The sequence below is a fragment of the Heterocephalus glaber genome, unplaced genomic scaffold, assembly GCF_053883595.1.
Source record: "Heterocephalus glaber isolate CG9 unplaced genomic scaffold, H.glaber_assembly_v1.0 deba00001538, whole genome shotgun sequence".
NCBI lineage: Eukaryota > Metazoa > Chordata > Mammalia > Rodentia > Bathyergidae > Heterocephalus > Heterocephalus glaber.
The window spans coordinates 29,289,713-29,305,586 of record NW_028258333.1 but is presented as its reverse complement, the minus strand read 5'-3'; the positions used below and the strand labels follow the sequence as shown (position 1 = coordinate 29,305,586).

The 15,874-nt window shown below is 40.9% G+C and overlaps 1 protein-coding gene and 1 non-coding gene across 2 annotated transcripts in view; one reads left to right on the top strand and one right to left on the bottom strand.

The window, feature by feature from the left end:
* Positions 1-15,874, bottom strand: part of Nim1k (NIM1 serine/threonine protein kinase) — a 58,283-nt gene that overhangs the window by 14,665 nt on the left and 27,744 nt on the right. The window contains exon 3 of the mRNA XM_004848563.4: positions 5,815-6,819. Within this exon, the coding sequence (XP_004848620.1) occupies positions 5,815-6,106 (292 nt within the window). The 5' untranslated portion in view covers positions 6,107-6,819. The remainder of the gene's footprint in view (positions 1-5,814; positions 6,820-15,874) is intronic.
* Positions 4,114-4,230, top strand: LOC147824541 (U5 spliceosomal RNA). Its single transcript, XR_015442314.1, has one exon. It is a non-coding gene; the product is annotated as a U5 spliceosomal RNA (small nuclear RNA).

The window sequence follows — 15,874 nt, the reverse complement described above, 5'->3', positions numbered from 1 at the left end:
GAGGGTGTGAAGGGAGGGCTAGGAATGGGGATAAAATAAGAACCAAGATGCATTATATAAAGGTATAATTCCCAATGAGAAATGTAATTGTGTTGTGTACCTACAATGTACCAATAAAAGAATTTAATACAAAAAAACCCCCAAAAAACTGTAATCACAAGAAAGCCTCACTAAACCCACTTTCCCTCCAGCATCAGACTTTCTCTCATTCCTCTATGGTAAAAATTGAAAGAGTTGCTTCTGCTTCACTATCTCCAATTCTCCCTTCATTATCTCTTGAACTTGAGAGATATTTTTACATTAACTCCTGCCAGTATTTGGTTGCTGGCTATTACTGGGGAATTTTTAATTCCCCTGTACTCCTGATCCATCATGTTTGTAAGTAGAACAGGCTCCAGCAGCTAGAGAAAGCCCAAGACACAAAGAGATGGACAGAGAGGTAGTTGAAGGTCAGGGCTGCATGCACTGAAATGGTAAGACCCAAGGAGACCTGGATGAGATGCCAGTGGCATCTCCTCTGTCATGTAACAAGTATGTAAAAGGCATGCCAAACATGACATGTTCAATAGCATGCTTTTGATTCCCTCCACCCAAACCTGTACCTATAAACCTTTACTGTTTCAATAAACAGAAACTCTTCTTGTAGTTGCCTGGGTCTTCAGGTATTGGCTTTTTTTACATTCCATGCTCAAGTTGTCAGTAAATCCTAGCAGCCTCTGACTTCTCAATATAGTTAGAATCCAACCACTTTCTCAGGATTCCACTGTTACCTTCCTGGTAACGCTAAGGTACCACTGGGTTTTGCCAAGATTATTTAAATCGATTCCCAACTGACCCACCACTCTTGGGCTTTCATGAAAAGTTAGTGTACTAACTTGATTCATCAAATGTTTGTCCAGTGTTTGTTATTTATAATGCATGTAGGGGAATTCTGAGTTTGATATGATATTCTTTCTGATGTCAGGTATTGTAACTAGTACTCTTCACTCTACCTTGGAATTTAAGTCCCACATTTTTACTTCTCAGTCATGACCTCCATATACTTCCAAGTCTGTGCTTCCAAATATTTATTCTCAGATTCATTTCGTCTTCTGAAATTTATTATTCACTGATAAATCATTAAACCTGAAAACATGGAAGTTATCATCTGCAAATCTTTCTTCTCTTTGGTTTTCCTGCTCTTGCCCATCCAATAGGTCACAAGGTTTTCCAATATCTTAAAACATTTTTCAAATGCATCCCCTTCTCTCCATCCTCACTGTCACTGCCTTAGTTGTGGTAGATAAAATCATTCATCTGGACCACTAAATTAATATTTTTTTCTGGCTTCCCTGATTCTCATCACTCCCCAACTCCAATTCACCTTCCTCACTGAAATCAAATCACATTAATCAGTTAAGTATTCATCACTTGACTAAAGCTTTTTATTTATTTATTTTACTTTATTTTTTGGTACCGGAGATCGAACTCGGGTCTTTGCACTTGTGCAGCAGGCGGCACAACCACTGAGCTAAATCCCCAGCCTGACTAAAGCTTTTTAAATGTCTCCCTAATACCTAAATGACAAAGTTCAAATATGCAAAATATTCTCTGTGATTAAGTGCTTGCTTCCATCACCTATGTTATTTCTACCATTCTGTGGGAGCTCCATACTCCAGCTCTGTGGAAATACTTTTTCATTTTTGTTTTGTGATACGAGGATTGAACCCAGGCCCTCACATATGCTTCGTAAATGCTCTACCATTGAGCTACATCCCTATCCCAAATTACTTTTAAATTTCCAAATACCCCCCACACTGACTCATACCTTCATTAACTTTCAATTCTCTCTTCCTAGAATTCTCTTTCCCCTGTGTCCTGTGAAATGTCTCCTCAAACTGCAAGATCTAGTGCAAGCCTTTTCTGCTCAACAGGTCCTTTCTGGATTCCTCTCCGCACAGGTGAATGAGCCTTGGTGGCTTACTCTTCAACTGCTCTTACCAACCATTTCCTCACTGTCTCCATTAAACTGCAAGTTCCTATCAGGCAAGAAGTACACCTAACTCATGTCCCTATCATCCAGAACAAAGCATGCACTCATGAGATGTTTATTACATATGGTTGTTTTTAAAAAGCAATAAATGAACACATGAATAAATAAACTGAAAGAGAAGAAAGGATTCTAGAAACATGAGACTAGTGTAAGAAGAGGTCAGAAAGGGCAGCAGCAGAGAAAAGCACAGGGGCTCGTTGCCTCTTTCATTGGCAACAACAGATGGGGTATAAAATATTCAGAAGGCGAGTGTACCATCCTTTTTGAGAAATTTCTAATTGCCCTAAAAGGGGGCTCATGATCGCTCTCAGCATGCCCTGTCAGCTTGCAGAGCCCAAGGGAATCTAAGCCATTAGCTACATAAATAAACTCTAGCCAGAAGAGGTCCATGTTGAAGCCTTCTTTCCAGAGATCAGAGCAGCTGGTGCCCTTTATTTTTGCTTATTTTACTACCATCCTGGGAACTGCCCTGACAATGAAATGCTCTGCATCCTGGGAATAGCCTCCCTTGTCTCATCTGGACTGTTCCTGTTTCCTAGAAATCCTGCTGGTGATACTGGACAAGTAGATTTTGTGTCGGGCCACATTTGTGGAAACCGCTATCACTTTCCTACCCTGTTTGTACATACTATCCCATGAGCAGGGGTGACACTGCACCTTTGACAACTGGGCTACTCAGTGACAAGTTTGGCCCAAGGAGAATACACACAAAGCACCCATCTAACAGCAGGGAAATGCCATGTGCTGTGAAATTCAGGAGGACTAGTATGAAGACAGTTTTATAATACAACACACAAGAAACTTTGGAACTCAAGTCACCATATAAATACGGTATCAGTGTTATTATTGTACCTTTTTCCCCCTGTTCTTCTTAAATAACAGCGTTTCTACAGAATGAACACGCTCTTTTTCGCATCTTGTAGAAATTTGACAGCTTAGCTGGTTATGCTGTCTGCAGTGGGCACACCCATCAATTTTCTGCCTTCTCCATACTCCTTTCTCATAGTCACTTCCCTAGTCCGAGGCCCTGCTGAGAGTAGCAGGTCTGTGACCTACAAGGCAATAGTCGCTTTGATGCAAAAAGAGACCATCATTGCTGATCAGTGATGAACACATTCTGTCTTCAAAATCTAAGCTAAAACACAATAAAACTAATGGAAAGGTGAGGGGCCATGTAGGCAGGAGACTGGCAACAACCACAATGTATTCTTGAATAAAACAAGTATATGAAGTCACTCTGCACAAAGAAGTAGAAAGGTGGAAAAGTTATCACAGGAAGAAGAAATCCAAAAACAGAAGCCCCAGAGACAGTAAATAAAGTAGAGAGCATAACATCTTCAGACCTGGCCCTACTTTCCTGCTGTGGGTCCACAGAGTTTCCTGGTGCTCAATGGACCCTTTTCACATGAGCTAATTGGAGTGAACTTCTGTTTCATGAACCAGATGATGCATGACTCAGGCCTGAAGAACCCAGACTTCTTTGAAAGGAGAGTACTTACTATGTTCTCTGTCCTAGGCACATGGCAGATATTCACTATTTCTATTTTTGTTTGCCCCTCTGAACAATTCTATGTAGTTGATATATTTAACTTATTTTATAATGTAAATATAATGTGTAAACTGAGGCATAAAATGGTGACATAACTTGTTTCTGTCAAAAAAGAACTGGAATTACACTTGGGTCTGTCTGACTCCACAGCTGATACCTTCCCTCAATATTGCACTGCCTCCACCAGGTAAAGACACAGTGGCAGGTCTTTCCTATTTTGACCAGGGAGGACAGGGAGGAAGTTGGCTGCAAGAATAGCTCGGGCTGCTTTTGTGAGTCCTGGTTACTGTTAGAGTTTGGATATGAAACATCCCCCAAATGTCCATCTATTAAAGGCTTGGTCCCTAGACTGTGGTATAATTGAAATGTAAAATCTTTAAGAGGTGGGCAGGGCGCACCTGTAATCCCAGCACTTGGGAGGCTAAGCAGGAGGATTGTTTTGAATTCAAGGCCAGTGTGGGCTACATAGTGAGTTCAAGGCCAGCCTTAACTACATAGTGAGACCCCGTCTTTAAAAAAAAAAAAAGTATAGATACTCTGGTTTCTCTTCAGATCGTATAAATCTTTCGCCTTTTACTAAAGATTTCCATGGAGAGGAACAATTCTGAGTCTTAACCCAATTTTTTGAGGCCTTGCTTTTAGCAGGGCTAATAAAGCTGTATAATGAAAGAAAAAAAAAGTATGTGCAATTTGCTTAGCCACTGTTCATTAGCTCTGTGTCTCTTAGAATCACCTGGAGAATTTCAACATCCAAACCTAGTCCTATCCCAGCCCAATTAAGGAAAAAGTTTAGCACCAATTTTCTGGGTAATTCTGATGGGCAGTCAGAAATGAAAAGCACAGGGGGTAGGGAATAACAGCTGAGTCAGTCTTGGTTTGCGTGCAGGAATGAACGTCTGTTGGTAAAGAGACTTCAATTGATCTTTTCTGTACAAAGGCAATGCAGGTTTAAGTAACTGCAAAATAATACCAAACAGCTAACATTTATCAAGCACTTACTCTTTAAAATCTTTCTGGTACCCTATGAGGTAAACATTTTTATTGGTTGCATTCTATGAATGATGAATCTGAGACTCAGAAGTACTGTAATTGACCCAGATAAGTAAATAAAGGAGTCAAGATACAGAGATGTGAACTGTTACTTGAGCTCCAGTGCAAGATGGAAGGAGACTTGGGCTGCTGTGACTTGTGAGTTTATGTGCTGGTGTGTGTGTTGGGGATGTGGGGTGCGTGTGTGCCTGTGTGCGTGTGTGCATGTGTGTGTGTGTAAACAAAAGACAACTGTAATACAAGAAAAGGGGGCCGTTGGGACATGGTATCAGTCTGGGTTCAAGGAAAAAAATGTCAGAGAACTCTTGGAAGAGGGCAGAGCTCATGGGCTTCTGACACTGGATGAATTATGCTGATTTGGATGGTTATTTTTTTCTGTCTTGTAACTCCCTTATAATACTTGGCAGGTTTCAGCTAAGTTAGGGGTCCCTTGGGGAAGAATCCTCATGGGGTTTGGACAGTAAAGGGGTGCTGGGCTGTCCATGCAGTCCCTCCCCGAGACCAGCATGGGGTGGGCTGTGCTGGTTCAGAATCCCAGAGAGACCAGTAGCCAAGCAAAGATGGAGTGAGGAAACCAGCAACATGAGAAGAACTACAGGGCCGAATGAGGCAGAAAGATTTCTGAGAATCCGTCCCTTTCCCCAGTTATAACAGAGGTAGCAGCCTCTGGTTAGAAGGCTATCCAGACAGTGACATCAGTACTGTGTTCTTGCGAGGCAGGCACGGTGCCACTGAGCTAAAAACCCTGGCCCTGCACCACTGTTCTTGAAACACATAAATGAAATGAAGCAAGGAATGTGGACTCAGGACATGAGCTGCCTCGGAACCAGGCCACACCCCACTCTGCTTTCCCAAGGCCTATCTGGAGAGGCCACTTCCCCTTCTGTGAGTGAGCAGTTTGCAGAGTGCACTGGGAATTGTTGGAGTGATAAACATCTAAGACTGAATGGCAGAAGCCATACTTTTATTTCTTTGGATCTCAATATCCCTGTCTGTAAAATGGAAATAAAAATACTGAGTTCAAAATGTTCCTGTGGACAGTAACTGAGATGCTGAGCAAGGCAGCTGGCACAAGGATTCTGCTAATGTCAATTTATTTGCTTCCTTGGCCAGGCTCCTAACCTGCCCCCAGTTAGGTCCCAATACCTCAGCAGCCAGTGGTTCTTGAAAAATGAGATCCTACCTTTGGTTAGGGAGTGAATCCCGAGCTTGACTTGGGAAAAGTTTCCACTTCCGATTTCCCCTCGAATTCGGTAGAACCCGATCCGTTTGCCCAGGGTGATCTCTCTCACCACCTTCTCATCCTGGGACATGTCCTGTGTCAGCTTCTCAAAGGGCGTCAGCTGGTGGGACTGCCCCTCCTCACCCTCTTTGCTGCATTCTGTCTGACAGTTGCTTTCCACGCTGTCGCGCCGATCCCACCTGGCATAGTGGGGGTTCACCAGGCCGCCTCCATTCACGCAAATGGCCGTCATTGTCCATGCAGGCTCACATCTCCATCTCAGCCAGAGTCACCGATTGGGGCTGATTGTAGAAGAGGCAGAGGACCAAGGATGACAGATGCGAGCTGAGGTGTGGCAGAGCCCAGTGTCTGCCGCAGAGGGTGCTACTGGCTGGGCAAAAACTCCCTGCTAGGCAGCCCCCTTCCCTGTCTTGATGAAAGATGGCAGAGGCTTCCCAGCCCAGCCTAAGGCTGCCAGTATCACTGAATGACCTTCCCACCTTCCTTCACCTTGAACTTCTAAACTCTGGCTGTGCTGTTAGACACACACCCAGTCACCATAGGACTCCCTGCCGGAACTCCAGGAACTTTCTGGCCCAATGCTCTGTGGCAGATGGCTGGTCCCAGGATAAAGGCCCCAGCTTGCTATTTCAGTTGGTGGCCAGGGAATCTTGCATGCTGATGTGTAAAGGCCCCTTGGAGGTCCCCAAGTCCCTGCAGCAGGTGCTATCTTGGACAGTCTTCATTTTGTGTTTCACTTGGTGTCAAGGCACAGGGCACAGGAACCAGGAGATGTAATAATCTGGAGCCCAGGAAAGAAAAATCTTTGTGACCAAATTGGCCTTTGGTCACATGGGCAGCCAGAGAAAGACCAAATCCCTGCAATGTCACTAGCTGGCCTTTATTTAGATGAGCCTTCCTCTAAGAACTGAGCTGTCTCAAAAATTTGATAGGTGCTGGATCCTCCTAAGAACAAAGAGTAAGAAAAGGATTAGTCCATGCTAATGCATTGTTCTCAGGATTTATGGTGACTGTGAAACTTTTTTGTAAACATGTATTAAGTGCATTCTATAAATTTATAACTCATCAGTAGTAGATGCTTGATTTTTTGGAAAGAACAAGAATGTATACACTCATGTGGAGGGATGTGTACACTCATCCCTCAATCTACATTTTAAGAAAGCCCTTAGGTCTATAAATCTTTCCAGTGAAACAGTTTTCTGTTTCCTGAAGTATAGGAAAATATGTAAATCATGTTGGGTTGGTTCAAAACTAGATTTTTAAAAAATATATAGCAATGATAGCAATAAAGGTTCTCTATCAGTTTTCAAAAATTTTTATATTTATGCCAATAGTAGTTACATCTCCTTTAATGCCTTAATGTTCTTGTACAAGTTTTCCTACACTAACTGCTTCCTTTCTTTCTTTGTTATTGTATGAGAAAGGCTAATTTTTCACTTGGGCTGATCAAGATATCTGATCAGGTGTCAACCTCCAGGCCCAGTGCTTTAGTTTGAGGATGGGGAAATGGAGGGCAAACAGGACTACAGCATCATCAGTTATAAGAAATACTGCCCAGCTAGAAAGTCTCCCCTGCACTGTCTAGTAGAAATAATCTGTTTCTCTGCACATCCTACTCCCCAGCACTTTTTGCATTTCCTTAAATGTCTCATATCCGTGAAGGTGGGAACTAGGGTTAATCCATCTGAACATCAGGCTCCCCTTCTCTCTCCTTCAGCATGGACTGTGATGTCCCGCACATATAAAGTTTTCACTAAATGTGAGTTGAACTTGGTGTTTGGGCTGGAGCATTTTTAAGCCCAAAATGGTTGAAAAATTTAGAAATTATCTTGGAAATGTGGATTTCCAACTCTCCTTGATGATATCACATCATTAGAGTTAAGAATAGGTTTGCCTATATTATTATCATGGTTAAGTATGGAATTGCCAAATAAACATAACCAAGTAAAGTTAAGAGGAGGCTAATACCCAGGATGGTTTCTATTTCTGGATACAGGAAGAAGCTGGAAAGAAAGATGGGCTAAATAAGGGCCAGGGAGTAGTAACTGAACACATCTCTACTGAGATCAGTCTGCTTAGGATGTTTAAAATATTGTTTTAAAAAGATCCTTAATTGGATTGAAGAAATCTGAGTCACTAACTAATACTTGCTCTGGAGTCACAGAGTCCAAGGATATTCTAACATAACCTACAATCTTATCCCTGGGAAAGAGCACAGCTATATAACTGGAATCCAGTTTTAAAGGGTTCACAGACACTCTGAAACCAATCTCAGGCTAAGAATCTCTGCGAGGGTCGAGTGACACTAGATGATCTCAGATTTCTGGCAGAAAGGGACAGTGCACTTATGAGAGACTGGAATGAGAAGCATTAATGGTAATTCTGAAAGAAACTTTAACCTATGCAAAAGAGAGCAAGGACTGTAGATGGATTCAGTGCTCAGTCACCTCACGACCCACCAGACCATGAAGAACTTCTTGGCTCTGTGTCCCTTCAGAGTTCCTCACACTATGCTGTCCTTGTCACTTACTTGTACCCCAATCACACAAACAATGGTGGGCAGGAACCCGTGCTTTCATTCGTCTGTCTCTCAGAGTATGGCACAATGCCTGGTACTTCTTAGATAAAAGTTTACTAGAGGAAAGAACCAACTTACCAGTTTATCCACTGTTACTTGTAGGTATGATTTAGTAGAGGTAAATATCTTTCTCTGTAAACTAATAACATTATCCCAACACTGAATTATCTCAGAAAATTCATTTCAACTCACATGTTCAAGCCTAGCGACCCTTTACTAGCTGTTATAATCCCTGGCCCGACTTTCATGTGTAGGTGAAAACTTAATCCAAATTCCACCGTCTGACTGAGATTATATGTGCTTGGCCTCAGCAATTCTACACCTAGATTTTATCTTGCACACACATATGGCAGATATATGTATTTCTGACATAAAGATAGATATATACTGCCACATTTCTTTAACTAGAAAGTTTAAATGACTATCAGTAAGGAACTAGATAAATATCACACACACACACACACACACACACACACACACACATGCACGGTGTGCTCATGCTAAAGAATGTATTACAATACCCAAGATATTTTCTTAAGAGGTCAGGTGAGTATGTATAATGAGATATCAGAGGTGTAAGAAGGAAGAGGATGTATCTAAGAAACTGATGTATGTATTACCTTTGGAGAGGGTAAGTATTGGTAGGGAATGAAACAAGAGAAAGGTGTACTTTTCACTATGTACTCTTTTATATGATTTACATCCTCCCTACAAGCATGTACCTGAAAAAAGAGAAGAATTAAAAATAGGTAGTGTGTCCCACCCTTACATATTTGCTGTGCAATAAAGTTGCTTTACTTTGGCTATACAGGGAAATTAACACACTTGAGTCTAACCAGTTACTTTTCAAATCAAAAGATAATTAGGAACTTCTGGTTAAATGAACAGAATTTAATATTGTCATTACAGCTACTTCCTTCCATTGGGAAAAAAGGAATAGGACAGGAGGAGAAAAGGTATAAATGGACAAAAACAGAGAATAAGAGAGAAGATGGCAGCAGATGTGAGATGTTAACACGTTTGGGGAGATGGAAAGAAAATTGAGAAGTGCTGAATAACTTAGCAAAGACAGCAAAGGAAATTGTAAGACCATGCCAATGAGATTCAACTTGCTAAGTGCTCAAACTCCAAGAAATTGATTATCTCAAAGGTTGGAGGAAGGTAGTGGGACCAAAAGCCTGGGAGCTGTCTGCGTGTGAATTAGGGAGAGCCCCAGGCCTTTCCCTCCCCAAGCCAGTTGGTTACTTTCTCTCCTCACTTCCCATCCCACAGCCCTGCTCTCCACAGGAGGCACTGGAGAGGGATCACTGGTTATGGAATCCCTGGCTCCCTTCTCTCTGCACTCCAAGCCTCCAGAATGGAGGGAGTCAAGCATAAAGACCTCCACATGGGATTTCTAGTTCAGAAAACCAGACCCCCTAAAACTTACACGTAGGGGTTCTCTAGCACAAAGTCACCCAACTACCTACTGCATGATCAGCAGCATGCTGAGCCACACACACAGAAGAGGCTCCCATCAGATCTGAGTGCCTCCTTCATAGGATGAAAGTCCAGGCAAGAAGGTGCCAGATACCAGACAAAGGTTCCAAACTGAAACTAAGAAACTGTGTCCAACCCAAACCACTACCACTACAACCAGGAAGAACTTAAAGGAAGCAAAAGATAAAGCACCCATAAAACTAGGACAGAATGCTAAAAAAACAAGAGAAAAGCAAAACCACAAGTAAAAAACAAATCAGACAAGAAAGAGCTCTCTTGAAAATTAAAGTATTTACTTGAAGAACTGTTTTAAAAAAATCTAGAAGCAATGAACATTTTAGAAAAGATAAGAAAACCAGATAATCAATTCAGAAAGCTCAACATCGAATTATTAGAATTCCCAGACATACAATTACAGTCCCAATAACAGAATCATATGGTTTCTATTGTACTCCAATTGCCAACAAATCTTAGAAATTTCAAAACCAGCAATGAATGAGAAAAAACTCTGGATTTCCACACATTCTAAAAGAATTTAAAAATTAAAGAAAAAGGACTAGGAGGGTAGCTTGGTGGTAAAATGTTCACCTAGCACATGTGAGGCCCTGGGTTCAATCCCTAGCACCGGAAAAAAAAAGCTTTTTGAGAAAAAACTCTTAAAAGGAAAGAAATCCTGTACAGATATGTATGTCTATGGGTGTATACACACTCATTTTGCAAAATACTTTTTTTCTATAGACTTTTTTTTAGATGCCTGGAAATAGAAGTCCTAATTACAGGTTGTGGGATTACTAAAAATAGTGTATTTTTATTATTTTTTAGTAGTACCCTCAAAATATTATGCTATATCATGTTAAAACATAAGCAGATAATGGAAGTTACAACATACCCAATTGCAGATGAAATCTACTCTTTCTCAGATGCAACTGGGGTTTTCGTTGTTGTTGTTGTACCTTTTACCCTGCTGACTTTGACCAATTTTTATGGGCATTAATGAGCATTTAGAAACCCAACAAGACAAAAATATGGAGTCATGTCATTATAGATCAAAGTCTCTGGAGGAGGCAGAATGGTCCTTAATTACTAGCTTACTGTTGCTGCATAGCAATGCATTAAATAAGATTAAAGCAAACAGAGCTTACTTGGTAATTTATTTTCTTGACTTGCAACCCACTGTGAAAATAATATTAAAGGAAACCATCTTGCCTTTGTTCTCTTTGTCTGAGTTTAAATTGCAAAACTTCTGGGTAAGGCTTTCAGACAACCTCCTCACTGGCTGCCAAGGCCAGGCATTGGCTTGCTTAGAGAAAAATCCGGGCTGTTTCCATGTGTAGCAAAGGAGACTCAATGACAGCCAAACCTGGCTGCAATCCTCCTCAAACACGGTGCATTCTCAGGGGGAATCTTTAACAAACACACTTCATTTGGAAGAGTTTATTCAAGCATTCAGACATCATTTGCATTATCTATCTAGCTTTTGGCCTTAATTCATTCTTTCTCAACACACACGTCAGAAGCCTCACAGGGAACAGCGGGAGAATTCTGAAGCAGTGGAAAGTCAGTGCCTGCTAGCAGGGGTACTCTTTAACGCGACCTCTCCCCGCACTGGTTATCACAGGCTGCTTTCCCCAGCCACCTGGCCCACGTCTTCCTGAATCCACTCACCCTCACCATCCTCGGCTAGTCTGCCCATCTGACCAGATTACATCAGTTTTTCCCAAGTCAAGCTCTACCACACTAGAGGATCTTTGATCATCAAGGTCACAGACTCAAATGCCTAGAAGTTGTGCAGGTGCTCTGCATGGATGGCCCAGGAGAGCATCCAATCCCAGCATGGTGAGGCTGCCCTTGCACAGCCCAGGCCAAAGTAGCCATGCTGGAACACAGGCTTACTCATGTCAGACTTGGCATTTCTTGAAAAGAAACTAGCATTCAAGAATTTTTTGGTAGGCTGGGTGTGGTGGTGCATGCCTGTAATCCCAGCATTTGTGTGGCTGAGGCAGGAGGATCGCTGTGAACTCAAGGTCACCCTGGGCTAGTTCAAGGCCGGCCTTAACTACATAGGGAGATGTCAGGGATTTAGCTCAGTGGTTCTGCCCGCCTGCCTCGAAAGCGCAAGATCCTGAGTTTGATCCCTAGTAAAAAAAAAAAAAAAATTCCTAAAACTACATAGGGACAGCCTGTCTCAAAAAGCCAAAAAGCAAAAAAAAAAAAAAAAAAAAAATATATATATATATATATATAGTATATATATTGAGAGTATTGAGAGTTGAACCCAGGAAGTGCTGATGTACATCTTTACCCCTTTTATTTATGTATGTATGTATGTATGTTGGTACTGGAGATCGAACTTGGGTCCTTGCACTTTTGAGGCAGGCGACGGAACCACTGAGCTAAATCTCCAGCCCACCTTTTATTTTGAGACAGGGTCTCACTAAATTGCCAAGGATGTCCTCCAACTTGCCATCCTCCTGGCTCAGCCTCCTGAGTAGCTGGGATTATAGGCATATGCTACCATCTCCAGAAACTGTTCCAATCTTTATGAAGTAATTAAATATTTTTAAAACACTGTGTGACCAAGTGAAACTAAATTGTCAAGCTGATTTGGCCTTCAGGTTGCCGATTTACAGACTAGATTTTATAGGAGCATCATTCAAAAAGGGGTGGGGGGGCAAACCATAGGTTAGTAGTTAAATACATCCAGGGATGCTGTGTATTCTGTCCCTCTCCGATGTTTGCATTGGTACCCTGCAGTCTTGTGGTATTTAAGACACATAAACAAATACACAAATGTCTATTTAATTCAGTGTTCTATGAGTTTATTTGGCCATTTCATTCATTCTTACAGAATAACTTTTGTCACTGGCATTTTTCTTACAACTTTGACCTCAGAGTTTGACAAAACTACAAAATATTAAACTAATCATCAATTAGATTTAAGAATTTGGACCCTGACAGGAAGATGATGAAAAAAATTCAGTATGGAATAAAATAGAAAACAGATAAGCTGAATTTAATTTAATCTACAAATACAGCAGACTGGGTGGCAGCTGCTTACATCTGTGGGTCTGGGATGATGCAGCAGTTCTTAGTGATTAGGTATCTTTTAAACTTGGGAGGATTTATGTTAGAAATGTTTAAAAGACTCAAGCTCCACAATTATTCATATTTTTGTTTTGATAAGCTTGTGCAAAACCGGTATTTTCATATACTTGTTATGTGAAGAGGATTTCACCTAATAAAATAACAAAATATCTTTGTGATTCTGGTTTGAAATGAGGAATTGAGCAGAGGCTTCTCAACACAGCAGCAGCTCAAAATGGAGAACTGGTATTGGTTTGCAGTTTAAACTGTAATATTGTAAAGTAACCCTAAAGTGTATTGAAGAGAGTTTAAAATTTACACTGTTTATGTGTTTAGTCATGTTTATAACAAATACATATATTTTTGTTAGTCAAAATTCTTTAAAAGGAAATGAGATAAAAATGCAGTTTAACATGCTTAAAGGTGTTTATTAGGTTTTGAACAGGATCAAACATTAGTCTTTAAAAAATGACTGTCAGATGAAATGATGTACCTGGAATTTGCTTCAAAATAACCAGGAGTGGAGGGAGTGGTGGGAATTTAAATGAAACAAAACTAAAAGGGAACTGATAATTTTTAAAGCTGGATAAACCCAGAGGCTTATTATAATATTGTTAGCATCATTTCATAGATATTTAAATTTGGTAATACACTGTTTAAATGATTGTTTAAATTTGCTTCATCAAAATATAATATTTGTCATTTTTAAATGCTAGGCTTTCTGTAACTGGCAACAGTGGCTGTAGGATGCACACATGCCTGACTAAAGTAATATATGATATGACAGTCCTGTAAAGAGAGACAATGTCATTCCCTTTTCACAGATGAAAACAAACAAAAAAAGTCCAAGGACAAATGAAGTTAAGAAGGTTGCTCTCGCTCTTTTGACTATTAGCTCCTGGTTGAAGAGTGTGTGTTTTGGTAACCTCAGGACGCATGAAACAGAATTTCAAACACACAAGGAAGAGAATGGAGCCAAATTCCCTTAGAGATATTGCAGGAACTCAAATCCATCCTCACAAATATTTCAATCTCATTTATAATTCATTTCCAAAGCATAAATATTCCCATCTTCTATGAGGGGCTAAGTTTGCCTTCTAACAAGCAAGCATTAAAGATACTGAATGGAGTCATCCATTGAATCACAAGCAGGTAGCCCTGAGCAGAAAAACAAAATTTAGGAAGCAGTGTGGGGATACTCATGCCTATTTGAAACTCATGATCTATTTTTTGAGAATTAAAAATATTTGCAAGTCAAAGCAAAATGCACTTTTGCTGCCTTGTAACTTTCTTCAGCTCTAATGTAGTGTGCTCACAAAGAAGCAGAGAGTGACATGTGAGTGATGGCCTTAGTGATGTCAGAAAAAGCTCTTCTATTTGAGCAAAATTCAGGAAAGTGTATAATATAGATGGGCTTCAAGGCAACCATCATGGGTGAGGAAAGAAGGCTGCAGAACAAAATCTCTTAACTTTTATCACTGTAAAAAGGTGTATTTTTAAAAAACTTTTACGATTAGGAAGAAAAGGGGCAAAGGGGAAGGGGAAGTGGGAGGGGTAGGAAAAAGGAAAGAAGGGAATGGAATTAATATGAGAAAATGAAAAAATGGAAACAAAGTCTTTGTAAATAGGGAGGGATGGCGGGGTTGAAGGGAGGGCAGGGGAATGGGGAAAAATAAGAACCAAGAGAGAGTATGTAAAGGTGCAAATTTCCAATGATGAATGTCATTATATTGTATACCTAAAATGTACCAATAAAAAAGAAAAAACTTTTACCAGGAACCTCCCATGCCCCATAAATGGTCCTGGCACACAGAACAGGCAACATGTGAGATGTCCTTCCTTGTACTAGGCATGGAACCCAGGGCCTCATGTGTGCTAGGCAAGTATTGTACTCCTGAGCATAGCCTTTCCCCTTATTTGTTCTTAATTTTCCCAAACCATTCTGATGTGTAGTCATTTTTGAAAACCACTATTTTATAACATTAGGAGGGCACGTTACTTCCTGACTGAAGACTGTATTTCTCAGTTTCCATATAGTTAGGTTTAGCTGTGTGTCTAAGTTGTGGTCATGGGCTGAGAGCAGAAGTGATTGAGGCAATTTCCAGACTGGTGCCTTAAAAGAAAACAGGCCCCCCAAAAAAGGAAACAGGTTTACCCTATTCTCTTTCTTCCCATATTCATCCTGGTTGGAACGTGTATACAGTGGTAGAAATAACCATTTTAGGTCAAGACACAAGCCATACATTGACAATGGTGCCATACACTGACAATGGCAGAACCACAGAGAGCAGGAGCTTGGGCCCATTGTTGTCCTATCACTGAATCAGTCCTGCCTGTTTCCTTGTAGATTATGATGTGAGAGAAATAAGATTCTGTTGTGGTTTAAATCTTAAATGCCTTCCACAGACCCATGTGTGAATGGCTTAGTTGCCAGCCTGTGGCTCTCTCTACTGGTGGAACCTTCAGGAGGAAGGGCCTAGTGGAAGAAAGGAAGGTTGTTGGGAGCACAACCTGAGGGGGAAGTGGGACTTTAGCCCCTTCCTCTCTTTTTTGCTTCCCAGCCACCATGATGCGAGCAGCCTTCTTTAGTATGCATTACTGCCATGATGTGCCACAGGCCAAAAGCAATATGGCCAAGTGGCCTCTGAAACTATGAGCCACAACACACTTTTCCTCCTTTTACGTGGTTTATCTCAGGTATTTAGTCACAGAGACAAAAAGCTGACTAGTACAGATTCTGTCTCCTTTAAGCAACCTAGTGTTTATATAAGTTTGCATTTCTTCAGATGTTTCTATATTGTTTGAATGGTTTACAAAATCTACACGTAGATATCCATATCTATAGATAAATAGATACGG